Source organism: Colius striatus, chromosome 1 (assembly GCF_028858725.1).
Source record: "Colius striatus isolate bColStr4 chromosome 1, bColStr4.1.hap1, whole genome shotgun sequence".
Taxonomy (NCBI): domain Eukaryota; kingdom Metazoa; phylum Chordata; class Aves; order Coliiformes; family Coliidae; genus Colius; species Colius striatus.
Genome location: NC_084759.1, coordinates 148,607,345 through 148,633,882, shown reverse-complemented (window position 1 = coordinate 148,633,882; position 26,538 = coordinate 148,607,345). Strand labels below are relative to the sequence as shown.

At 43.8% G+C, this 26,538-nt stretch overlaps 1 protein-coding gene across 1 annotated transcript in view; it reads right to left on the bottom strand.

The window, feature by feature from the left end:
- The window catches only part of STAB2 (stabilin 2), an 86,222-nt gene that overhangs the window by 4,176 nt on the left and 55,508 nt on the right, over positions 1 to 26,538 (bottom strand). Inside the window, exons 42-66 of the mRNA XM_061988914.1 lie at positions 25,093 to 25,218; positions 24,499 to 24,572; positions 21,944 to 22,015; positions 19,280 to 19,399; positions 18,733 to 18,780; positions 17,497 to 17,580; positions 17,250 to 17,396; positions 16,783 to 16,908; positions 16,055 to 16,114; positions 15,348 to 15,524; positions 15,176 to 15,265; positions 14,299 to 14,445; positions 13,042 to 13,098; positions 12,459 to 12,582; positions 11,252 to 11,401; positions 9,404 to 9,508; positions 8,901 to 9,008; positions 7,959 to 8,152; positions 6,776 to 6,917; positions 5,224 to 5,357; positions 3,901 to 4,066; positions 3,601 to 3,707; positions 2,905 to 3,024; positions 2,017 to 2,175; positions 43 to 150 (exon numbers count right to left, since the gene is read on the bottom strand). Coding sequence (XP_061844898.1) covers positions 43 to 150; positions 2,017 to 2,175; positions 2,905 to 3,024; positions 3,601 to 3,707; positions 3,901 to 4,066; positions 5,224 to 5,357; positions 6,776 to 6,917; positions 7,959 to 8,152; positions 8,901 to 9,008; positions 9,404 to 9,508; positions 11,252 to 11,401; positions 12,459 to 12,582; positions 13,042 to 13,098; positions 14,299 to 14,445; positions 15,176 to 15,265; positions 15,348 to 15,524; positions 16,055 to 16,114; positions 16,783 to 16,908; positions 17,250 to 17,396; positions 17,497 to 17,580; positions 18,733 to 18,780; positions 19,280 to 19,399; positions 21,944 to 22,015; positions 24,499 to 24,572; positions 25,093 to 25,218 — 2,945 coding nt within the window. The remainder of the gene's footprint in view (positions 1 to 42; positions 151 to 2,016; positions 2,176 to 2,904; positions 3,025 to 3,600; positions 3,708 to 3,900; positions 4,067 to 5,223; positions 5,358 to 6,775; positions 6,918 to 7,958; positions 8,153 to 8,900; positions 9,009 to 9,403; positions 9,509 to 11,251; positions 11,402 to 12,458; positions 12,583 to 13,041; positions 13,099 to 14,298; positions 14,446 to 15,175; positions 15,266 to 15,347; positions 15,525 to 16,054; positions 16,115 to 16,782; positions 16,909 to 17,249; positions 17,397 to 17,496; positions 17,581 to 18,732; positions 18,781 to 19,279; positions 19,400 to 21,943; positions 22,016 to 24,498; positions 24,573 to 25,092; positions 25,219 to 26,538) is intronic.

Genomic DNA, 26,538 nt, shown 5'->3' with positions numbered 1-26,538 from the left:
ACCTCCCACCACCAAAAAAACCCCAAAGCATTATGTACTTACAGGTGCTGGTGGAGCCTTTAAAGGCTCTGAAATGACGTGGATTATCCCATTGGAGGCAATTATATCCCACTCAACAATAGCACTTCCATCCACGTATCTGATCTCACTCTGCCAGGAGAAAGAGCAACAACAGCTGAGCTTTGGCCCTTCTCCCTTTGGGACCAAAATAAACTTTGAGACTCTTTCTCCACCTCTGTTACTGATACACAGATTAAAATCACATATGGATTTATACCGCTGCCTCTCTGGATATTAGCCTGAGATGGCCCTAGGCTGAGCACAACTTTCTTGTGCATAAAGTAACGATCGTGTTAGCTTCACATTGCTTTCAGGCATTTCACCTTTTTAAAACACAGGTTTTTTGTGACGTTTGTACAACTTCCGAGCTCTGCCTCGGAGTGCTGTTACTCCCACATGCCAGGCAGCCTGCCCTCATGGCAGCTTCTTTCTAAGCTGAGGATGCCACTTGTACTGGGTTAGCTGGGTCAGCATTGATGAGGAGACACTGGCCCTGTGTTTTTTGGTGGCCTAACACCTGTGAGCTAGAAGTTGGTCCTGTTTGGTAGCTTATCAGGAAGGGACAGGGATGGGATCAGTCATTTTGCTGTGAGGGTCAGCTGTGTCCTCCTCCCTCTCCTTCACCACTGTGCTGCCCTGCCAGAGTCCTGGGGGAAGCTTGTGGGCTCAAACCTGGTGTGTTGGCACAGATGGGTGCTTGGCTACCTGGAGCGTTGTTGCCAGCTTTCCTTCCCCCATGGCACCGCTGAACCTTCCTGAACTCAGGAGAACTGAGGGCTTGCTCAGGAAGGAAGAAAAGCACAAAATTCTAAGCAGCTGTGAAGCACAGGAGCAAGATTTGTGTACATGGGCTCAGAGAGTTCCTTGGCTAGCTTTTGAAGAAAGGAACACTTTTATTTTTTGAAGAAGAAGATCTTCTAACTCAAATATCAGATCAAAGTGATCCAAAAGAAGTCCTAGCATGCTGATGAGTGATCTCTCACAAATATGTGCTTTATTGATGTGTTTATTGGATTTGCAGTATAGCATGGCTTTTAGAATATAAATGGCAATTCTCATGCCAAAGCAATTTCTCCTGAAAGGGGAAGGAGGAAGGGAGCAAAGGCCACAGAAGAATGATTTGTGTACCTCTGCCTGTACTACTTCTTTCCTTTTTGTTGGTGTTCATGAACACCTTCATTGATGTATTGGGCACTCAACTCTCCTTGGGTCCAGTGCCATTCTCTAGAGCACATTTTAACTGCACGCCTAAGGCATGGGGTTTCTTATTTTCATATCCAGCTACACAGGATCACCCCTAACAGTGTCTCAGCCTCTGTCTCAAGGGGTTGCTGTCACAGAGGTCATCTGAAATGCTTGGGCAGTAAGTATTTTCTGAATAAAAGATGAGAAGTTGAGCGTGTTTTCAAAGAATATATTCCCCTAAAATGTCAAAGGATATTTTCCATGTGCTGAAAGGATATACATTTTTTTTTGCATTTAAAACCCACTGAAATAGTAATAAAAATGCAAACCACTTTTATTTTTTAATCTGCTTTTGCTCTGAGCAAGGCTGTGCTGGCATCTCCTGCCTCTCCCACAAAGTTACTGAGAAACTTTACAAAAGGCAATACCTTTCTTTAATAAGCTGCTGCTCTCATCTCTCTTCCTAGCACACTGCCTTCTCCTATAATCCTGTCAGGCTCAGAGAAGGGTTAAATCAAGCCCATATTCCCATCCTGTCATTTCTGCAGGCCACCTGAATGGCTTCCTTCGTGTTTCCAAACTTGTAAATATGCAGTTTGGCAGCTGCTCTCCTGCAATTTCTGGGCAGCAAATGGCCTTTTGAATTCAGCCTCTGAGTGCTGCCTTCTATGACCTTAGAAAATTGCTGTCTGGATCAATGTGTGAGCCTGTGACAGGGTATAGCATAAGGGAGGAAAAAACATGAAGATGGGAGGTTTATTAAAAAGGTACCTGTTGAGTGTTGGGTGTTTGGAGTTGCTGGCCCCTGGTGTTTGTAATGAGGAGTTTTTCCCCTAGACGAGTTAGAAGAGTGGTTCCATTGGTCAAGTCCTCATAAAACATGATGCTGCTGTTAGATAAATGATACTCGATGTCTCGCCCAGAGAGTGTCTGCAAGCAAGAGCAACATACAAGGAACGTTAACCGATCTCATTAATCTCAGTAGGCAAAGTGCCTGTGACCTGTCTCCCTCTGCTATTAATGCAAGTGCAGTATGGGTTAGAGGCTATCAGGAAATCTGCCTGCAAAGAGTGGGATCTTCTGTCCGAGCTGGCCTCTGATGGCTGCCTGCAAGACTTTGATTCTGGAGGAACAAAGGGTTTTACTTTTTTGTAGGATGATCTGACGTGATGAACCTCAAAGTTACTCTAAACAGCTTGAAGATGCAAGCTGGGGTGTAAACTCACGTGAATAAGGAGAGAGGGAAAGATAACCAACTATAGAAGTGAAGCTGGGAATAGACGCCTTTAATGTATTTGTGGGGAATACCAGATCTGTGCATTGCTTTCTGCAAATAACTCTGCTTGATGACAATAAGCCAAAGAAGGCTTCATCTCAGGCAGACTCTTTTATAATTGTTTAACTGAAGTACCTGATGGAAAAGTTTCTGTAGCAACTTGAACATCCAATAACTTTATGCTCCTAACTATGGAAAAGAGACAGAAATGATGAACTCACCTCTTTCAGAAGCACAGTTTAAACTATGTGTGCTTACACAAGTCATGTCACACTAAGATTTTTTTTTTAACTCACTGCTCACCAGGGATACAGAAACTCCTAATGTCTGGTTAAAAAAACCCCATTATTAAAACAATGAAGGGAAAAAGAAAAAACCCTAACCTCATTTTCCTTTAACCCGCTATCACTTGGAGCAAAGAGAGTGGCGTGCACCGACAGGTCCGAGAGGTACCGCAGGAACTCTCTCCCTTTCCTAGAGCTGTTGGAGTAAGCCATGATGTCCTAGGCAGAAACAAAATCCAGCTTTAGTAAAGAGCAATTGTGCATTCCTGTGCGGGGAGGTGAAAATATGACACTGTATAAATAATGACAACAAAGTTCTCTGTTACTAGCCATGAAGCAGCTCTGAACTGACATTACAAAAGCAGTTTGTATTCATATCACAGTTTTAGCTGCTGATTTGTTGAGCACATTTTAACTGACTTTCAGGAGTTGGGACCTTTTGGCCTGTGAGGCTACATATTCATATCTATACAAATATATACATATATTTGATGTTTTGCCTTTCCACAGGAGCAATTCAATACTGTGACAAAGCCCCACACTCCTTGTGACACTTAAAAAGCCATGAGCAGTCATGCATGGAATCTCCTGTAAGCTAAAGCTGCAGGAGAATTTTGTTGCCATGTGAGTTTTAGAAACCTGAAACTTCCTTGGAGCAAGTGGTTTGAAAAACACTAAGTCCTGATTTTGGCAGTGCAGATTTCCAGCACTCCTCCTTCCTTCAGGGGTTACCTGTACCTGTGCATTAGCAAAGCAAACCCTGAGCTATGAGCTGGTGGCTCTGCTGGGCCATACCGACAGGAAGTTTGTCAGTGTCGGGAAGGACATCAGCACTTGCAGCAGGTTTCCACTGCAGGAGAAGCCGTCCCCCACGTAGCCGGGCTTGCAGGTGCAGTTCACCTCTGGAAGGTACAAACACAGAGAGAGAGACGTGTGGGCAGGTGCCCTTTGCTAGAAGGCTTTAGGCTATCCTGTGCCTGGAAAGCAAGTTTTTAAAGTTAAAAGGAGACAGAGCATTATCTAGCAGCCAAAGGAACTGAAATCCAGACTGCTTCTCTCCTTTGCCCAGAGGGATGAAGCAAAGGACCCTCTTACCTTTCTCCCTGTAACAGAAGACATCCCAGGTTTCACTCAAGTTGACTCTTCTCCCATAGTCTACAATGCCAACGTGCCCAGAACCGCAGTTTGGAGAGGAGAATGCTGTTGGGTAGCCCACTCTTTCACCATCTAGCCAGCCAGCAACACACAGGTGGTACCTCGCCTGCAGCCATCACAGCCAGAAGAAAAGATCAAAGGGAGAAAATCTGGTTGGAGAGGATGGGGCTCAGTAAGTAAAATGAACCATCTCCCTGGGGTGCTCAGGCAGCACGTGGCCTGCTAGCACTTTTTTTTCTGAGGGTCTGAGGGGGCTCTGCCCATCCATCCATCCATCCTGCAGCCCTCCCGGTGCTGTGCTCTATGCCATGGGCCTGTGGAGACAGGGACACCTCTAAAAGTCGAATGCTCCCCGTAAGGACCAAAGGATCCTTTCCTGAGAAAAGCTTCTCCAAGCTAAAAGCTGGGCTGGAACAGAGGTGCATGTGGAAGCCAAAGCAGGATGTATAAGCTCCTTGTGTGCCAGCCCACCTTTTGTCATCATAGGAAGGGCTGAGAAACCAGTTCAACACAGAAAATAAATCCCTGGAAGCACTGGAGCCAGTGCTGCTGCCGACTTTACTGCTTTGAGGGGAATGTTTAGACTACGGGGAGCAGGAGACATGCAGCTCTGGCTGAAATTTGAATCTCCTCAGGCAGCAGAAGGAGGTTTATGTGATGGCCATGATCCAGCCTCACATCGTGCTAAAGGTGTCTCTAAATAATGAGCATCTTTCTTCCTTCAGCAGATGGGAAGGAGCCAGAAAGGCACAGTCAGTCTGACCAATTCTTCTGAAACAAGTTTTACAAACCCAACGTGTGATGCTTATCCCACTGAGGTCAGCCATACATTGTCTATAATTCACTCAAGGAAAAAAATGTGGAAATGGCTCTGCTAAGTGAACAGCTTTGGGGAAAACATTCCTGGGGCCTTACATTAAAAAAATACTAATCTAAGGAGAATTCTGAAGTGTACATTTCTTTAAGAAGTGCTAATAATTAAAACCCCGATGAAAACAGTCTGTAAGTCTCACTCTACCATCTCACCCCACTGTCAGTGGGATCAGGAATTTGGCAACTAGGTTCAGTGCTGTATGAGCAGGCACGAAACCAATAAACAGCCTGAAAACTGCTCTCATCCAGACACACCATGGGTCATGGTGGGAAAGAGTGGAGGGAAAATGAAGCGTATTAGCACAGACCAGCCCCCTTGCTCTTCCCTCCCCATTTTTGCTGTGGCTGGGTTTGCTCTGGGGAGCTCCTCTTGCTGTGAGGCTGCCTCACCTTCTGCGCATACAGCAGCTGGTTATATGTAGCGATGGTGGCCGACTCATTGGCACACGCCTCCTTTGCCTTCTCATAAGTCATTTTGTACTGCCCTTGTGGGGACCGTAAGTGGAAAACCCCAACTGTGGTATCTGCGAAGAGAGAGAAGAATCAGCACTTCCTGGAGGGGTTTCCATGTCTGGATGAAGAGTCAAACGTGCCACACAAATACTCATGAACTTTGTGAAATATAGTTAGGACAGATTGATCCCTTGGGGGAAACATTCCTACCTGGAATGCTCCCTTCTGTTGCTTCATAAATCTGATATCACAAAGTATGTAAGCACATGTTCTAATTTTAATCTTACTGTTTCAAGGGGACTGTAGTGGTTTTGCCTGGGCTAGGTTTTTGATAGTGGGGACTGCTGTAGGGGTGGCTTCTTTTAGCAAAGATCTGTCAGAAGCTTCCCCTATAGCTCATAGGGCTAATGCCAGTCAATTCTAAGATGGAACCTGCAGTTGACCCAGGCCTGGCCAATTAGTGATGGTGGTAATGCCTCCATGAATAACGTATTTGAGAAGGGGAAGAAGTTCCTGTGCAGTCGCTAAACTGCAGCAGCAGCAAGGAGTGAGACTGTGACAACAACATCTCCGCAGACACCAAGCTGAGTGGAGAGGGAGGAGGAGGAGAGTGCTTAGGCCCTGAAAGAAAGACTCCCTTGTGACCTGTGGTGAGGACCATGGTGAGGCAGCTGTCCCTCTGCAGTCCACGGAGGCCACTGGGAAGCAGAGACCCACTCACAGCCCGTGGAGGACCCCACGCTGGAGCGGGTGGATTCCTGAAGGAGGCTGTGATTCTGTGGGAAGCTCACCCTGGAGCAAGTTCCTGGCAGGTCCTGGGAGCCCATGAGGAGAGAGGAGCCCACACCAGAGCAGGTTTTCTGTCAGGACTTGTGATCCTGTGAGGGACCCACACTGGAGCAATTGGTACCTGAAAGACCGTTCTCCCCATGGATGACCCATGTTGGGGCAGGGTGTGAGGAACTGTCTCTCATGGGGAGGGATCCCACATTGTAGCAGTAGGAAGTGTGATAAGGCCTCCCCCGAGAAGAAGCAGTGGCAAAGTCCATCTGTAATAAACTGACTGCAACTCCCATTCCCTGCACTGCTGGGAGGGAGGAAGGAGAGTCCTGGGGAGAAGGAGGGGTGGGGGGAGGTGTTTTTAAGATTCATTTTTATTTCTCATTTCCCTGTTCTTATTGTTCATTTAATAAATCAAACCTTTTTCTCCCCAAGTTGAGTCTGGGTGCCTGTGATGCTAATTGCTAAGCGATCTCCCTGGCTTTATCTCGACTCACAAATCTCTTGTTGTATTTGTCTCTCCCCTAGTCCAGTTTAGGAGGGTGGGTGATATTATGAGTTGATAGGCACTTGGCTAAACCACCACAGAGACATAGGTAGAGGACCGAGTGTGCTTACAGACACAAGGATCCTGGCCACTGGCTTCAGTGCAGTAGCATGGGGATGAGGGTGACCCTGTCCCGTGGTGTGTACAGCCTGCCATCCTCACCTTGGAAGTGGAGATCGGCACAGTCGGCATTGGGGTGGCATTGCCCATTGTCTTGCAAGCAGCGGTCAAGGGGAAGCTGCATCACCGAGCAGTTCAGCCCATCACCAATATACTTATTTTTACATTCGCACTTGCGTTTGTCCTGGTCAGAGAGAGAATAAAAAAAGCCAAGTCGAGTATTTAGTTGAAGTAAAGAAGTGGTATTTCAAGCAACATTCTAAACTGTTGGAAAAATTTCACTTAATATAGCCACGAATGGACAAACAGAAAAGTTGCTACTAACAACTGTGTTTCAACAGACTGCAAACTCTGACACTGACATTTATTCTTCTAAGCAAAACATTTACACATGCACTCGGGTGCTTTGCTGAATTAATACCAAAGCATAATTCCATCTGCAAAGCTAACAACATGCACTGGAGAATTACATGACACGTAGTTAACAAAAACGGATGGCAAACCTATCAAAATGATGTTTAAATGACATGGGCATGGGAGCATGAAAGGAATTTAGCAGCCCAATGATAGTGATAAATTGAGAACTGCAAACCAAGCAGGAGCTGGTGACATCCAGAGATTGTGATGGCTGTCAGCTGGAACGGATTAGCAGTGAGGCTTTTCTAGATAGCTCCTGGAAGACACATCAGGCAAGCCACCAAAATGGAACAGAAAGGTGATCCCAAAAGCACCAAGACGAGTGCTGGATCAAGTCACTGGTACAAGTTTTCCTCAACAACATTGACTATGTAGGCCAAGGAATTTTTATCATGTGGCTGCAGAGCTTTTTAAGCTGAGTCTGGCCGACCAACAAGTGACACTTTTCTCCCAGCTGTCCCTAGGTTGAGCTACCAAAATATATGCAGATTCAATCCAACAAACTTCCTATTGCAAACAGGGATATCCAGTTAGGGACAGCTAAGGAGACAGAAAAATTACACATGCAAAATATCCCATCTGCTGTAGTATCCCTTTCACCAGAGCAAAGATGTCAAACTGTTTCTCATTCCTCAGCTAAAAAGATACCAAACTGATGTGGAATGTAGGCCGGAGCTGTGTCAAGGTTGTTATTGGAAACAGCAACTTTGAGAAGTGTGGAGTGTGATCCAGCTAGATAAAAGTCTTCTGCTGGTAGCAGGAGGTAATCTCTGACTTTCTATCTAGTGACTGAAATCATTCAACTTACAGGTCCTATGACAGTGCAAATGGCATGCTCATGGCAGCCTCCGTTGAACCCATCTGCGCACGGATTTATAGGAAGGCATGTAAAGCCATCGCCTTTGTATCCTTTCAGACAGCTGCAGAACACTCTCACCCCGAGCTGTGTGCATTCAGCTGCCTTGTGGCACCCGCCGTTGTTTTGTTTGCAGAGGTCTGCAGCTGATTGGGGGGGAAAGGAAAGAAAGTGAGTAAGGTTTGCTTTTAAAGAGCACTTTCTTCACAAAGACAAACCATCTCTGGATTGTTAAGGCTTGTTTGGAGAAAGCAACTGTTAGAGTTTCCTGTGGAACTCCTGAACTTATGTGAAAGCTATCCTTTAGAGCTCTGAAGCCCTTGCCAGGTTGTCCTTGGTTTAAAAGACATGGCATCACTCCCCAGAGATATTGTTTCACCTTTTTCCAGCCTGAGAGCTTCTTTTTTGAGGAGTTTGCTCTGGCCAGCATGACTTCGGAGCACAGGAGACACCTGGCTCAAAAAGAGTAACTGTTTCTGCAATGATGTGAGTGGGGAATCACCTTGCCTAAGGTCATCAAAGAAAATCCTTGAGGTAAAATGCTGCTGAAAACCCTGCTGTCCTCAAAACCTGACTGAAGCACACTTCTGCTCATACTCCCGCTCAGTGAAGCCCAATGAAGGCAGCCACTTGCTTCAGGAAAAAGCACCCTCATCTGTATATATCACAGAATCACAGAACGATAGGGGTTGGAAGGGACCTTTAGAGATCATCTAGTCCAACCTTCCTGCAGAAGCAGGTCCACCTATCCTAAATTTATTTTGCTTGTTGCACTCTGGAAGTTTTTAGGTGTGATGGCCAGTGTTTCATAGCAGAAGTTAGCTGCACCCAGGTGCATCTGCAAGAGGCCGACAGGCTGCTTTGGCGTGGCAGGCTGTGAGACAGGGAGCTCACCTGTGCACGTGATCCCATCCCCGTTGTAAAGCGGCTTGCACTGGCACGTGTTGTTTTCCATGCAGACGGCGTTGGCTGAGCAGTTTGGGGAACACACCGGCTTCAAAGCTGCAGGGAAGGCAGAACAGCTGGCATGAAAATGCTGTGTACATTGCAATGTCCTTGTTTCATGCAGAAAAGAATGCCCTCATACTGATCTTGCTAACTGGAAATCCTGTAAGAATGGGGTTTTTTTTGACTGCTTAGCTCTCTTCCCTCTCTCTTCCTTCAAGCAGCCCAAAGCTCCTCCAACAGAGAAGGTAAACACTTATATTCCTGTTTCACAAGGGAAGAGGCAGGGAGGTGAAGGGCTGTATTTAGATTTCAGAGCAGAGTCCCTCAGCCTCCAGTCAGAGCTTCTGATGTTATCAACCCTTTCTTCTCTATGCAAAGCCTCTGTTGAATTGCAAGTGCTATCAGCTGGTGGTTCCCTGCCATGAAATGTGGTGAGAGGAGGCAGAGACCTAGCTTGGTTTCACACAGACGGCCAGTCCATCCTGTTTCACAGAAACATCGTCCTGTTCCCAAATATCCTTCGTCACACTGCCCGTTGGTCTTGCACTCGCAGGCTGCAAAAGGAATGCAGAGGGATTACTTTGCTGCCTTTGGGAAAGGGGAAAAATCTTTCCTAGAGAAACATCACCTACATTGTCAGTTTATATACAGCATTATTTTGCAATTATTTAGATAACCTCCTTTAATCTCATTTAACCTCATTAATCTTACCACAAAGCCAATCTAGTAGAGGGCCATGCTGTTCAGAGTGGTTGGACAGTTTTGATCCTTGGAGGTTTGCAAGCCCTGACAGGATAGACTCTGAACAGCCTGATTTGAACTCAGAGCTGACCCTGCTTTGAGCAGGTGGTTGGACTGAAGACCTCCGGAGATCCCTTCCAACCTAAATTATCCTGTGATCCTATAACTGTCATTTGCTCAATGTGCCTCTGAAAGTGAAAATGCATATTGATCTGCACTGTATTAGAGTAGCTACCTTCAGAATAGACTGTGGCAGGAAGGAGTTAATGGCTAAGCTGAAGGCCCAGCCTGATGGTGTACTAATGTGGAGCAGCTGCTGGCAGGGAGGAAGCCATTTAGTCAGAGAGAAGGGAGGTGGGCTAAGAAAGAATGTTTGGTTGCTGCTTCAGAGAAAGTCTAAGTAAGGAAATCAAGCATGAGGTTGGTGATTTTTGCTGTAAAATATGGGCAAATTAGTTGTATTGGGGTTTTTTTAAAGGTTTTTAGATGTTGTTATCACTAAAAGCTTTGAATTCCTCTTGTTTCTTTTATTATGGGGTGTTCCCTTTTGTGTCCTGCAAACTGAAGCAGGAGGGACTGCTTTATAGGTGATATTTTTTACCCACTCTTTGGGCCTGCAATAATTAGTATGCTGAGTCCTTCTTAGGGAAATATTGGTGGCTCTCTCTTATAATGTAAGGAAGCAACACCTTTTGTTGCCATATCCTTATTCCTGAAATATGGTTGTCTATAGAGGAAAATGATGTGGGACTGGGGAAAGTGATTCTGTGAAGACCTGGTGCTTCCGAAAAGGAGCTTCGCACTCTGGTTGTCTAATTGCTGGATGGCATAAATATGCATTGGATAGAAAGTACTAGAAAACACTTTTTCTGTTAGATATCAAAGTCTGGGGCAGATAAGAGTTTGTGCTATGTTGTGATATAAAATTTTGTGATATAAAATTTATGATAAATTGGAGGTAAGCATGCTCCTGAGCAGTGGTAGCCAAGCCCAGTGCCTTACCTCCACCCTGATGATATCTGACTTATAAACCTCACTGTATGTGTGTCATGAGCACTACAGGTGGACACAGTTATGATGGAAGGGTTAATGTTCCACCTAGTTTACATCTAAAACCATAGTGAAATGGTTTATGTAAGGAGTTCCTTGGCTTCATAAACTGCCGTCATGTCAGTCTTTTTACCCTCTCTCAAAAGTAGCGCATGACCTTGGTCTCCTGCAGTCCTTGAGGAACCAGATTGCTGTAAATGCTGTCTTGACCTTTATGGGGATGAGGGAGAAGGCTGTGCTGTAATTGAAAACATTTGTTGATGGAAGCTCTGTTTCCATTCCCTGTTACTTATGTACTGTGAAAGACTAAGAGGAGCCTTACAGAGAAAGCTAAACAAGCTTTCTTCTGCCTTCCAAGACCTTGTGCTGCCCTTCCATTTGAGACGATGCTTGGGAAAATGTTGGAGTGTAAAGAAGGAAATGTTTCTTGGCTCATTTTATCCATCCCTGACAAAATAGTTTAGGTGTGATGCTGGCAACAGCGTGGAAAGGAAACTGAAACGTACGCCTGCAGCTGGGGCCGTATCTGCCCGGCAAGCACAGCTCACATGAGGTCCCATTGAAGCCACTATTGCAGCGGCACTCTCCTGTCCCGGTGTACCCGTCGTCACAGGAGCCGTGGTTATTGCATGGGCTCTCTGGGCCCCCTGGGCAAGCTGAAAGGTTAAAAAAAAATAATTTAGCCAAAGTGCATGTTTGTTGATTGTCTCTGTTATTTATCATTCTGTAAAAATCTTTGAACAGGGAAAGGTTTATAGATGCATCTCTGTTGGGGCATGCAAAAGCAGCTGGAAACACTTGTGACTGCAAGCCTCATGCTCCAAATATCCTGACACACTTTCACAGTTCCTGTCAGAAAGGTGTGTGGGCTCTTGCAGCCCTTGGTCTTGGTGGTGTTACCTGTCTGATTGCTCATTTGGACCCATCAGTGAATGGCACTGACCAGCCCTTGCCCAAATACAACCTTGCTTGTGCACCTTTGTCTACTTGCGTTCTGCTGGGTTGAGCTCAAAGGGAAGCTCAGGCTGGGCTGGCCAAAATTGCACAGGAGCCCCATGTGTCTGTTTGTGAAATCTGGACACAATGAGCCTATCAGGGCTACATGTCCCTGGATCCATCTGCTAGCAGAGATCCTGACCCAGATCTGGACCCTAATGTGTCACGAGGAGAGCTTCAGCATTGTTTCCCTGTGGGGCTGGGAGATGAAGGAGCACATGGTTTGTTACTATGTGCTAACAAATAGCTAGAGATAAAGCTTCCCAAACTTGTTTACACCTGGTTAAAGGTACCATTGCTAAGCTTACACCAATGATGTGCTTGCTTTCAGGTAGCTGAAGAATTTTACACTGTGACTGTGTCCTGATATTGCTGTAAGGAACCTGATGTCTGCTTTTTTTGTTGAAAGGACTTTCAGCTAGTGACTGATGAATACTTGCTAGGTTTGGTTACAGCAGAGCAATCTTTACTGTCTGTTGCATTCACTTAGTTTCCTACTGGCATGGAGTTTAAAACTTCGCTGTAAACATGAAAAAGAGATTATTTGGAGTGGAAAAGCAATAACGCTTGTTCTTTTTGGCTTTTCTACTAGAGTTCTCCTGTCTGGTGGCTGGTCTCTCCTCATGCCCCTTGGCCTAGCTCTCAGGACTCAGCCTACTGGGCACTACTCAGCTGTGCTTGGAGGCCACGGTCTGGCAGTGGGGATGGGTGACCTACCTTGGCAGTCTGGCCCAAAGTAGCCCTTGCAGCACTTGGCCATTTGGATGACCATGGAGCAGTTCCTACGGCAGCCGTCCCTCCGCAGCCCATAGGACTTGTAGGTACACCATTGAATCCCTTCCTGGGCATCATGTGTGCCAGCGAAGAGCAGAGAGGCAGGGAAAAATATAGGAAGATGAGTGCTATGTGGAGGTTTGGGTTTTTCCTCTTTAAATCACAGTTTCTGGTGTACATTGAATCAAAATGTGATGTGTGAGGACGTCACCTTCTCATTGAGTCCTGACCTGCTAAGCACTGTTGGCTGACTTCAGAGCAGCCCCTCTGTCCTCACTAAAGCACTTGTTAGTCTCACACATCACCTGCTGAGTGTAGCAAGTGTCTCCAACCACAAGTGTGTCTGGGTCTTCACCTGGGGACAGCTGTATCCCAGAGGATTTATGGCATCACTTAACAGTGTGGCTTCACTGTTAAGGATTCTCTTTTGATTATTTTTTTCCAAAGCAACCAATTCTAGTTTGCTTGTGAGAAGTACAGAGAAGAGGGGATTAAACTGTTCAAATATAAGATTTTAATGTATTACCTTTGGTTTTGTCCCTGGAGGGCATTTAGCATTACTGAAACAGCTAACACAATGTCCCTGTTGTACAAAATAGAAAAGGCAAACAAACAAAAAAGTACATTAAAATAGTGTTATTTGAAATTGACAAAAAAAAATCAATTTGGCAAGAGCAGCAAATATAAGCAGACAGAAGTGTATACTTATTATACTTGAAACAGGTTATAAGAACTCTGGAGAAAGAAGAGAGGAGAATGACAACAAAACATTGATATTAATTTAGTGTCATGAAATGTAATAAATTAATTTTGATATCAGAATAAAACGTCTGGAAGAAGAAACTTTGCTCTGGATTTAAACAAGCAGGGAAAAGGTGGTGGATGTTCTTCAAACAAATACTGATATAGGCTGCATCAGATCTGGATGTCTTAAGTTGGAGTAGAGGTAAATGGTTACTTCTCAGGAAGTGCTGACCAGGTCTGAAGAAATTATTTCAGTCAATAAAAATCATAAACTGAAAGGTAACTTGAGCAGATGGGATACACACAAGTTTTATAACTGATATATAAATTCCAATAAGCTTTTCTAAGACTGAGTACATGGAATTTTTTTTACTTCTAGGTAATTTCTTTCATACATCTGAACTAAACTGAAGTAAATTTGGACTTGAAATTATTTAAAATTTGATTTTAAAACTCTCGTTTTGTGGGACACATCAAAGATCATGGAGGAAACTTCCCCCATGGTAACAGTGTCTGCTCACGTGTGCTAAAAGATATTTCTGTGAAAGCAGGAAATGTGAGATTGAGAGCCTGGCTAATAGACTAGGCAGATCTCTACTTCATGTCCTTAATACTCTGTGCAGTTGGGACAGCAATGCTGTTCCTTTGTAATGGAGAACCTTGTAAATGCAGTCTCTGTGACCAACTTCATAGCTGATGGGAAGATCTGTCCTCGCTCAAATTTATGCTTGTATTTGTAAGGTGCTGTTCTTATTGAAAACAGGCCAGGGCTTGCTAAGCTAGTCTTAACTGAAACTGCTTGTCCTGTGTATGGCGTACCATGAATGCAGAGTTTCTGTTGTCTGTCTTTCAGGCATTGGTGCTGCACTTCTTAGCCTTATCTTTAACCAGTGCAGCAGATGAAGCCGGTCTGAAGTAGTGGGGCTTAACCTCAGGAGTGCCAGAGTTGCTGCGAGCATTGCCCTAGTCTTTATGAGGACAGGGTTTGGCCCTTGAGCTACATCTTTCCCAGGGCAGGGGACCTAAAAAGAGGACTGACCATGAAATCGACAGTGAGGAAGCTGTCGCAGCGTCCCCCCAGGCTGGGGTCCATCAGCAGGCAGTCGATGCCGTAGGCGATGCCTCCGTCAAACTCCAGTTGCCGCTGCACTATCTTACACTGTCTGTCGTTCAGGAAGAGTGCACCCTGGGACGTAGGATGGGGACATGGGAGAGCAACAAGTCGTGAGCCAGTATTCCTTGGTGCCAGGCTGAATGCAAGTCCTGTGTTAGGGGTAACCCTCTCTCTGTTCTGAACCAATTCATGAACCTATAGCCAAATGTTGTAATGTTGCAGATGCACAGATCTTTTGCCTTCCCTGAAGGGGATGGAGTGAGTCAGCCCTACATCCACAGGATTATCTTATACACATTTAGGCTTAGTTGCATTTTCAGAGGCAGATGTTTTCCAGGCATAGCCTGGAAAAATGCCTGTGCCATTGTCCTGGCTTAACATGCTGCATCCATGCCCACAATCTTAGATTGAAAGTGCTTACAGACCAGAGTTTTGAGATGCTACATTCATTCTTCTAAAGCCAGGTTCATCTTAATAGTTTTTCCATAGTGTATTTAATTGTAGGAGAAGTTAAAATGTGGCAGTGTTTCAATTTCGAGGTAACTGAGAGTTGTTTTTAACAATTTTTCACTATTGTAGCATGCTATGGCAGCTCCAAAGAGTCTTGCAAACCATCTAGTTTGCTGAATTTGTTGGGGTGGCTGCACTAGTTTTGTGGCTGTTGGAATGGACTGACCAGGACCTTTTGAGTTTTAGTGACACTGACTCTTTCTGAGGGCTGTGCAGAGGGCTAGTGGAGTCTGCATGGGTGAAACCTGCAGTATGGGCAAAGGGTAAACACACCACCAGAGAGAAAACTTACAATCTCCCTGTTATCCCCACAGCTAACGCTGAGATTTGAGCCCTGCAGGGTCTTCAGTGAAGTGGAGTCCGGGAGCTGGTAGGCCAACACCTGGGAAGGAAATAGGGGAGATACATGTGTCTGGGCTTGCATATCTTGGCCTTTGCAGTGCTTCTGAAAAGCAAATGCTTACCGCAGCATCACGAACAATGTGGAATTTGAGGTACTGCACCAGTTTGTCAGTGTTGGACTTCTTGAAGAGGAAGTCCTGCTGCTCCTGTGGCAGCCCACGGATAGCTGCGTCTGTGGGCCAGAAGAGTGTGACGGGTTTGTGAATAGGATCGTTGATCAGCCCAAGCAGATTGTTCTTCTGCAACACACCAGAAATCAAGGTGGAAAATTAATGCTCCATCTAAATGTTCCATTCACTGACCCTACGGAGTGAATGTCTCACATGACTGGAATGCAGAGGCTTGTGGGCTGCCTGGTCACCAGCCTGCAAACACAATGACCTTAAAACCAGTTGCCTGAATTGAGCTGCCCAAATTGAGTTAAAACTGAACTCTTGGAAGTGCTTCATCATGCAGGACTGCCCAGTGAGAATCAGGCTGACTGCTCAAAAAGTCAGCCTGACTTGAGTCAGGCTATCATTTAACATATGGTAGGACAGAACTGAGTGGTGGAGATGAAAGGTGACTGTGGGTCTGCTCGGTATCCATCCACATCTGTGAAAGAGGGATCACATGGTGACCAGTGCTGTCCTGTACTGTGTTGTGAGCCCTTTGGCTCCTCTGAACAGCATCCTGCCAGTAATGGCATGTGCTACATCTGTGCTTTTGTCTTTAAAAAAATAAGTGTTTAAAATGTTTGCCCAATGACTGCTGTCTCTTGTGTCCTTACCTCTAGCAAACTGCTGAAGAGGATGTATCCATGTTTGGCTGCAACCATTTTAAGGCTTTCCTACAAAGAATTAATTGCAGTAATTTATCTAATAAATACATTATATGAGTATTTGCAAAGCAGACATTAGCTTGTTTTCCTTTCCCCATAAGTGACTTCTTGTTATGAAATGAAAGCCACTGCTGAAACCCTGTGCAGAAATCTTCTTATACTGACCTTACTATAACTGTAATTTCTGAATGAATTTTAAATATAACAATTTATTCATATATAAGGTCACAGAATCACAGAATGGTAGGGGTTGGAAGGGACCTTTAGAGATCATCTGGTCCACCCCACCTGCTAAAACAGGTTCACGTATATTGGGTCACACAGAGATGCGTCCAGGTGGGTTTTGAAGACCTCCAGAGAAGGACTCCACAGCCTGTGAGGCAGCCTGTGCCCAGGCTCCCTCACCTGAACACTAAAATAGTTTTTCTTTAAGTTTAAATGGATGTTTTTGTGTTCCAGCTTCTTTCCATTACCCCTTGTCCTGTTAGTAGATACAGCAGAAAAAAATGATGCCCCAACCTCCTGACATCCACCATTTAGATTTTGGTAAATATTAATGAGATCCACCTGCAGCCTCTTTTTATTATCACTTTTTTTTTGGTGATTGTGTGATTTAGATATATAACAGTAACTGTAGAAAATCCTCTCAGTTGAGAATGGCAATGAGCTGCACATACCTTCTTAAGAGGGAAATCCTGCATATGTGGTGGGACCAGAATTTGGTTTATGACATGGATCACACCATTTGTGCCAATAGCTTCATTGAGTATAATTTCAGCTTTGTTGTTCAGTATCAGAGAGTTCTGAAAAGGCAACAAAAAACATACTTTCTGTGGAACCTTTTGGGAGGGTGGGACAGATGACAAATTTCTTTGATATGGTGATCTCAGACCAGCCTTGCTTTGCAGCAAATAGTAGGTTCAGGTATAATAAAATAACTTGTGTCAAAGCAGGGACTGTACAACTCCACTCTTTGCAGAGGAGATGAGTGCTGAACACTTCATTTGAATGGACAATCTTCTTTTACTTCTATTTATTTATATAAGAAAGGGAAACATTCTGTTTTTTTTTTTTTCCTTTTTTTTTAAATGAATGGAGCAGACTGTCTTATTATTCCATCTCTTGTCTCTTTATGCTCTGTTACCTGAGAGTAGCTGATGTGTATCGGATCCCCGTGGAGAGAGGTGATGTTGGTGATTGTTGTCAGGTCATTGTACAACAGATTGGCACAAGCCACCATATGGTACCGAAGGACTTGAGCCATAACTCCTTTAGCAGTCCAGTCCTTGACCTGCAGTAGAAAGTGGAGGAGTTGAGAAGCAGTTGGGAAAGACATTTAAATCTGGGAATTCATGGCCAGCTCACCAAAAAATTCTGGCCTTCTTACTTACTCGTGGATCATTGTTTAGTACATCTGTGTGAGGCACAAACAGAGTGAAAGGGCCAGGGCCTACAATATCTCTGATAGACAGGGCCTGCCAAATATAAGAGAACAAAGCAGTAATGAGTCGTTAATGTGTGTAGCATCATGCAGCAATGAGGACAGCCCTACTGAGTGGGACATGGTGCCTGCAGCCCCATTGCTGCTGCACATTGAGTTGCCTTCCTTGCCATGCAAGTGTAGGAGAAACTCTCTTGTACAGTGTGAACTTTCCTTCCCAGCACTGTCTGTCACCTCTGCCCACAGATCTGAAATGGAAGATTTTATTCTGCTCTTTTGGCTTATAGCTAAGTCTCTTTTTTTCCTCTGCAATCATAAACAGGAGAAGAGGGACTACTTGCAACAAATGCTAGGTGTGGGGAGGGTAGAGCGAGCTATTTGCTTTTGGTCAAGGGAAGATAAATAAACCTTTTCATCTTGAGAAAAGTAAGAGTGGATAATATGCATGTGTTTGTACATGTATTTAGCTGATACACAATGGCTTGTACCTAGGAGTAGATTATAATAACTATTAAAGGTACCAACGGACCTAAGGTACTGCAGGTAGTTTCCAGTGACTGCTGGCAAACTAAAATAAGACACCTCTGCTAAACTGAGACGGAACCATTCATCTACCACAGTAGCAGAATTGAAGGTAAAATGGGGAACTTTGGATTAGGTCAGTGCATACATTAATACTGTCTTGAGGCTCAGGTTAAGCAGAGAATTACTGCTGTCAGTCTCAAAAATGCAGCGATGTGTTGTGCACTGTTGGTCTAGCAACACACGTGGCATCCTGTGATGTTTCAAAAGGGCAACTGAAAACAGCACTGTAGTTTGGAAATGCAACAGGGGTAGCAGGAGAGTGGTATTTGTTCACATCAGACATCGTGATAGGTGTGCTGGCAGATCTCAAACTGTGAATAGGTGAAAGCTTCAATTTTACACATGATCTGTAGGCCCTACATTTCTCTGGGATCTTGGTCTTGATTATTAACACCTTAGAGGTTTTAATGGCAGTTAATAGTTTAAATTAGAGCATCTCCAATATTAGTGACCAGCGATACAAATCCCAATTAAGATAAAGGATTTTGGTACATGCCACATTCTTGCATCACTCCCTTACACCCTTGAGGCAAAAAACCCTCAAACTGTACCAGAGGGGGAAACTCCCCTGTGCCCCAAATCCCATTCATTGTTTTCTTACCGCTAAGTGGAAATAAAACTTAGATGTGCTGGCATCTCTGCGAAGTTCCTGCAATCAAGAACAAGGCTCTGTAACAGTACTGCAAATATGAGGCAATGTCTGTGGAGTGCAAACAAAAGCAGCACTTGGACATAAAAGGGAATTAGTTTGGAATAAATGCTGCCCATCTGCATTGCTTCTGTAGTGTTTTTACCTTGCTTGATCAAAGAACAGGCTTCTTTGAAAGCTAAAAATGCCAGTATTAATTCCCTAGTACTTGAGTCTCAATGATTGTCCATCAAGGATTTTGTTTATTTGTTTCTATGTATCAGTTGTTGGTTTGTTTTTTTGTTTATTTTTGATGAGCAAGGTTATGTTGCAGCATCCTTGGTTTCCAAACCATTCCAAACCATTCTTGGTTTCTTGAATAGGGATTATTTAAAATTCTGGGGTAGATTTAGCAACTTGTCCAAGAAAAAAAGAAAAGGCATGTTTTAATAGAGAACCATTGTATTAAATAAAAATCTGAAGAAAAATAAGTGAACTGCAAACACATGTAGCACTTTACCTGGAAGATATTGCCTCGACACTGAAATCCATCCCCAATGTAGTTCTGTTTGCAGGTGCAGGTCCTTTCTGTCAGCTCTGTGTCATTACAGATGGCAAATTCACTGCAGCCTCCATTATTCTTGTAAGACCAACAATTAAAATATTTAATTCCTTCATTGCCAGGTATACAAAACAATTCTAGTTCACCACTTTTCATCCAATGAAGAGCATTTAAGATTCATAAGAAATAACTCTCCTTTTATGCAAAGGGTGCAGTTTTGATTCCCTCTTATACCTTCTGTTCATGGTACTATAAGGAGCAGAAGGACATCCATGCAAGTTTCACTCTGGACATTAGGGATGAGTTTTAGCTGCTCTGCCAAAGCAGCATTGACTGACACTGAAGGGAACTATTCAGAGCTATAAATCACTTTCACAGTGCCAGGATCCTGGATTTCTGGAGGAGCATTAGCACAGGACTGTTTGTTGTTCTTTGTCTGATGGCCCAGGGTAGCTGGAACAGGGACCTGCCACTTCTGCTCTTTTCTAAAACATCTCTTATCTGTTCCTGGATCCACCACCACTGCAACATTAGGCCTGGAGTAGCAGATGCACCTCGCCCAGTAGCCTGCCTCCAGGAAGATTCCTGTGCTATGAGGAGACAGATGTTCCTCATCCAGGAGCAGTGTGCTGGGGTTCAGAGCTCTGTCTAGTCACAAGTGGGTGATCTCCACTTGGCATCTCAGTTTGAGAATAACTTTCTACCCTGCATTTGAATACAAATCAGGAAAAACTGAGAAGCTATCTTGTTCTCTTTCCTTGTGCTTGTTTTATAATGTCCTTTCTGTTGCTTGTCATCTTGGGGATCCTTTTTTACGGGCTCTGAGTGTGAGCAGAAGCTCCTTTGGGAACTGCCAGTGAGGCCTGACTTGACAGGTTTCAGTAAGCCCTGGCTGCAAGTAGTGAGTTTAGGTGCTATTTATTTGGCTAGCTTTAGGTGGACTGCTGGTAATCTGAATCCTGGGCTTATCACAGCTTCCTATGAAGCTTTGCTGCACAGAAGTTTGGGTGTTGCGAAGCCAGATTAGCTTCTGGTCCACCAGTAATGCTTTGAAAGGCTATCTTTGTTTAATATATGTAATTAGCATGGCATAATTAGACAATTTGGAAGGAAAGTTGCTGGAACAAAGTGAAGAAAAAGACAAAAGCATAAAAAATGCATAGGAAGCAGTATATCATAACTTTGAGTTTCCCTTCTTCCAGCTTCTGTTTTTGTCCTTGCTCTTTGATCACTGCAACCTTGAAAGGTTATAGAAACTCTACTGACAGGCCAGGCTGTGAGAGTGAGAATTATTGTCACTTTGCTCAGAGCACAAAGGATTAAAGTGCATGGCAGAGTAGATCTGTCCCTGCTGCAGCTTGCCAAGCGGCAGAGCAATGTGGCTGGTGCAGAGAATGAAGCTGCCTGCAAAGACGTGGATTGCAGTATGTGAGCTAGCTTGTGTGAAATGACTGTGTCTAATTCTCAGCCTGCAGTGATAGGTGAGGGACAAAATGAGGAATATCATGGGAAGCCTTGTGTTGTGGAGGGAAAGAAGAGAAAGGTTTGGTGTAGACAATGCCTTTTTTTTTTTTTTTTCTTTTTTTTGCCTCTTTTAGCCTTCCCATCGGGAGAGGCTTTAATTTTCCCATCCACCATCTCACCTCCTTTCAGTAAGCCACCTCTGCTGCAGTTTGCAGTGTTGTTATCCTATATTATGCATCCACAGGGATGTGTTTGGGATGAAGCCTATGTATGGCCATAGGGGCTGTGGAGCTCTGCTCTTTGGCTTGCCCGATAGGAATTTTATCCTAGATGAGCCTGCAGGCTGGGACTTGATCTGGAAACATCAACTCCAAGCAGCCCAGGCCCTTGAGCACCACTTTGCCCAGCAATGTGAGACTTGATACTATAGGCTAGAAAAATTTCAGACTGAGAAGAGGATGTGTATGCTGAGATTTTATCATTTCTCTTGTTGAGACTGCACAAATATAGTCACAAATTGCACTAGAAGACTTAATGACAGGAGAATATTAAAAATAAGTGTTTTGATCTACTGTAGACTATTCTCTTTGGCTCTCAATCACCTGGCTCCTGGAACAGTTGGAATTGGCCCCTAAGCGTCCACAACCTGAACTGTAGAGTTTATTTTTTGTCATTACATGTAACAAATAGTAGATCACACTTCCCTTTCTTATCACTTGAACCAATCTAATTTTCTATCCTAGAAACCACTTCTTTTTTTCTTTCTTTTAAAATAGTAATTGAAATGTTGTAAACTCTCTGTGTGCCAAACACAAATTCAGATAGTGTCTTTTTGTGTAAAGTATAGCAATGAGAAAAAACTTACTGAGAAGATCTGACTTAACGTTTTATCACCACAGGCTAGGGTCTATTTTTTAGATCTGAAGTGTTTTTTTAAGACTTGGTGGTGAGTCCAGCCCTTCTTTGTGTTATGTTCAGGAAAATCCTTTACTGCATACCTAGTTTCTATAATAGTGACAACACTGAAGCATATACTAAACCAAGCACATTTAAAAACTAGCTGAATTAACGTAAGCTGGCTCTGGGCATATCTGACTTAGTTTTGAATGCATACAAAACTCAAAAGTGTAATGTTTATAAACTTAAACAGGTACTTACTTGTGAACACAGACTGATATATGTGCATTTTTTACCATCTCCAGAGTACCCCTTCAAGCAATTACATACTGCCTACAAAGCAAAACCAGAAAACATGCATGCATGAGAATAGATTTTTTTTTATCTCTGCACATTTACTTTATTTTTTTTGCCAGATTATTTCACAGTGATGTGGTGCACAATTTATTAAGCTAAAACCATCTCTCCTGTGGCAGTTCCTTCACCAGCATGAGCAATCACAGACTGAGATTGGCAAATAACAGTTTTCAAGAGGCTCTACCTGCCTTTTCCCTGCCCATTCGTCTCTCATCTCTCCTCTGCTGTCCTTGTCATTTGAAATAACCTTTGACATCTGCACATGGTGATCTTGCTGGCAAAACAGGCTAAAACCCTAATTTGTTTCCCTCATTTTATTTGCATAGATTGGTATTCCTCTCTCTTCCCTTTCCCTGTTTTTATTAAGTGGTGAAATATATCTTCAAAACACACTTGGAATTGTGTCCTGATGTTCCTGATACCTCCTCATGCAGCAGTAATGCATTTGACACATCACAATTATTCTCTTTTGCACTTGCAGTTATCACAAAGATGAAAAACTAATATGGTTGCAAAGAAATTACTTATCTTCCTTTCCAATTCACTGCTTAATGGTTCTCAATTCAGAATTCACAATTAGTGTGTAAGAGACTGCAAAGTCGAGATTTCTGCAGTAGAAATAAAACTGGCAGACAGTGTAGAATCATAGAATTGTTTCAGCTGGAAGAGGTCTTTAAGATTGAGTCCAGTCTTTGTCCCAGCCCTATCAACCACTAGACCATTTCCCTAAGTGCAGCATCCAACTGTCTCTTAAACACCTCCAGGGATGGTGACTCCAGCAGCTCCCTGGTCAGCCCATTCCAACACCTGACAACCCTTTCAGTAAAGGAATTCCTCCCCATATCCAGCCTGAACCTCCCCTGGTGCAACATGAGGCCATTTCCTCCTCTTCTACTGCTTGTCATTAGGGAAAACAAATCGACCCCCACCTCGCTACAACTTCCTTTCAGGTAGTTGTAGACAGTGATAAGGTCTCCCCTGAGCCTTCTTTTCTCCAGGCTAGACAGCCCCAGATCCCTCAGCTGTTCCTCAAAGGAGATGTGCTCCAAATCCTTTACTAGCTTGGTAGCCCACCTCAGGATCTTCTCCAGCACCTACATGTCCTTCTTTTAGAGAGGGACCCAAAACTGGACACAGTATTCGAGGTGTAGCCTCACCAAAGCTGAGTACAGGGAAATGATCAACTCCCTCCTCCTGCTGACAACACTGTTCCTGATACAGGCCAGGATGCCGTTGGCCTTGTTGGCCACCTGGGCACACTGCTGGCTCACGTTCAGCTGGCTGTCAGTCAACACTCCCAGGTCCCTCTCTGCCTGGCAGCTTTCCAGCCACTCCTCCCCAAGCCTGTAGCACTACTAGGGGTTGTTGTGGCCAAAGTGTAATTGCAGTAGTTTACGTACCTGGGTGACTGAAAGCTGTACAGAAAGCGGGTACATTTCTGTCCTCTAAGTTTGTCTCTGGTGCTAAGTTTTTGTAGGGAAGGTTATTATTGTCCCAGTGTTAATTATATTCTCATGGATAAGAAAGTATAAGTAATCATATTGTAGGTTCTACTTCTATACCCACTGGGGGTGTATGGAAGAAAAAAACCATCACCTGTCTTTTCTGGAGAAGGGTGGGGAAGAAGTGGCTCTGTGCTCCTACTAGAAGCATATTGACTTGCAAATGACAGTCAAAGCAAAGAGTTAACTGACTGATACTGGCAAAAGGGCTGATGGGGTTATCACCCCTCCTGTTCCTGGAAAACTGGAAGTCAGGACATGATATTTGACTTGTGGTTGCTGTTTCCTGCATTGCTCCTGAAGAGTTACTATTGTGCACTGCTTGCAGGAGGATTACAGTCCTGCCAATATGAAACTATAGGAGGATGATAAGAAGTGCTGCAATCAGAGTGTTCAGCTTCGGAAACTGTTATAAAAATAGGAACACTAATCTGTGTCACCCGATTGCTCCAGCCAAGTTGCTTCTCCTTTCCCTCCTTGTCCTTTTATACGTCCTTCTCCTTAGAGAGAGTACGTGGCACGTCTGCGTGGGAGATGCAGAACAGTGGAGAACTCAGTGGATGCTGTGACACCTATATGAGAACTATGATTCAGGCTGTTTTGTTTCCTTGTGCAAAAGGGCTAGTTAGAAATGGATATTTTTCATGGACAGTTTTCATAACTGCAAAGGAAACATTATCTGGCAATGTTTTGGAACTGACAGACTTTCACATCAAGGAGCAGAACATTGTCTTCCTCTGCAGTTTCTGATTTCTTTTACGGACATTATTTTTTTCATATTTGACTACACTCCTCCTGAAATACCTTTTTGAGGGAAGTATATACTTTTCACAGTTTTTGTTATGAAATCCACTTTTTCATTTATGAACAAAGCTGAGATGGGGAAATGTTTTTTTTATTCAATTAAAAATACTGGTCCAGTCAGATTTTTTTTTTCTGCCCTGACAAAGTACTCACTTGATTGGGTCCAGTCTGCGTGCATTCTGCATTTCTATCGCATCCGCCGTGATTCTCCAGACAAGGGTTGATTTCTTTGTAAAACAGAAACGGTATAATAAAAAGAATGAGTTCTGAAAACCCAAGAAGGGAGAATTTTAAGTAAAGCATACTAGGAGCGACTAGGTTTAAGACAACAGCAAATCAATGAAACTAATTTCCTTAGCTACTTAGTATGTCAGTCTCGGTCTTTAATTTGTCTAGGTAAGGCTAAAACCCTACTGTCAGCATTTCTGAAACCATACCTGGGAAGGTATGGTACAACAATGTCTAAAAGACTTGAAGTTTGCAGTGGTTAGAAGAGTGGGAGTGTATCAAGTTGCTGAAGATGGGTCTATCCTTGTTAAGAGGTAGATCTTTATTAATATAAACTTTGATGTCACACCACACTGCTTTAGTTGCATAGTTTGCCAAAGAGTATCAACCACACGGCACATAGAGATGCCTTTTGGCATCAAGGTCTTCTGGCTCATAGTAGAAAGACCTTCCAACTACAGGGAAACTTACTCCTGTAATTTTCTTGTGTGTGATATATGAGAGATTGCAACTGCTTACCAATGCAGACTATTCCATCTCCAGTGTACCCTGCATTGCAGACACAGGCTCTGTTGCCAGGCGTTGTCCTTTTGCACTCTGCTTTGGTAGAACAGCCACCATTGCTGGTCTTGCAAGCATCAATAGCTGAACAGTGACAAAACCCAGAATAAACCAATGTGCTTAAATGGCTTTTTGCTTCTCAGGTTAAGCTGTCTTTCTTTTAAAGAGATTTGTTGATGTATTCTGAACACAGAACCTTTCTGATTTAAAAGACTATAGATTTCATTAGTGCCAAATATTTAAGAGGGAGATCTGAGAGGTGCTTCTAGTGTAGAAGATAAGAATTCATTCAGGACTGACTTTCAGTAACTTCCCATCTTCCAATTCTGTCCATTCCAAACAAGCATCAAAAAAGGAACCTTTACATTGTTCTCTAGGTTAAATGGCCATTTGAAGCTCTCCCTTAGCTTATGTGTTTCTGCACATAGATTAAATGGCCTTCTCTTGCAGAACGTCGTGTAATACCACTCAGCACCCTCCTGTGACAAAAGTCCTGGTTGTTATTCAGAAGGATACTCATGCTGTTTCTCCAACTCTGGATGAGTCAGAGACTGGCAACTTGAGTTTGTGTGGATTACCCTGAGAACAGGGAGGGAGCCTTTTCTCATCTTCAGTGTGAATCAAATCAGCCCCAACATTGCTTTAGTTTTTTCTTCAAATGACCTCAAATTGCTGGTTCAGCAGTTATAACAGCCAGCCTAGGGGGATGACTTGTCCTCTAAGGGTTTTGCCCAGGAATCCAGTATACAGGAATAAGGGTGAATGCAGAGCTAGTACAAGAGACCTGTGTCACCCACCTCTTCCTGCACATGGGGAATACCTCATCTGCAGATTAAGTTGGATTTGGTTGATTTGTGTCAGAAGAGAAAATGAAAGCAGGGAGAGTGCTAAAATCTTGGACTAGGACCCTGCCAGCTATTGTGAACAGACAAATATGCTTCTGTTCCCAAAGGCATTACTATCTTAATCAGTTAAGGATTAAGTGAAACCACTGTAAAATTAATTACAACCCCTGTAGCCGGAAGCAGTCTTTTTCACAGGTCTGTATATCCCAGTTTCTTAGAAGGATACTTAAAATGAGCTGCTATTGCCCCTTTCTGAGGGTCTTTCAGATCTCTCTGGTCTAATGAAGTTGATTTTGCCACCCCAGAAATCTGTGCAAGTGCAAAAAGCTGAGGAAATGATAGTGCTATACAGCTTCCAGTAGCTGGAAGTCCTATTGTACCCTGAATTGCCCTTTCTTTGCTGGGGTTTGTTGGGAAAGGGAGTAAAAGTAATAATGTAGGATTCGTTACTCTGCAAACAATGAGGCCTGACTTGTGCACAGCGTGTTCCCTTTTCTCTGGTCTCCCACAACACAATGCCCCACAACTTGGAGATTTTAAGCCCTTTGTTTGCTATGAA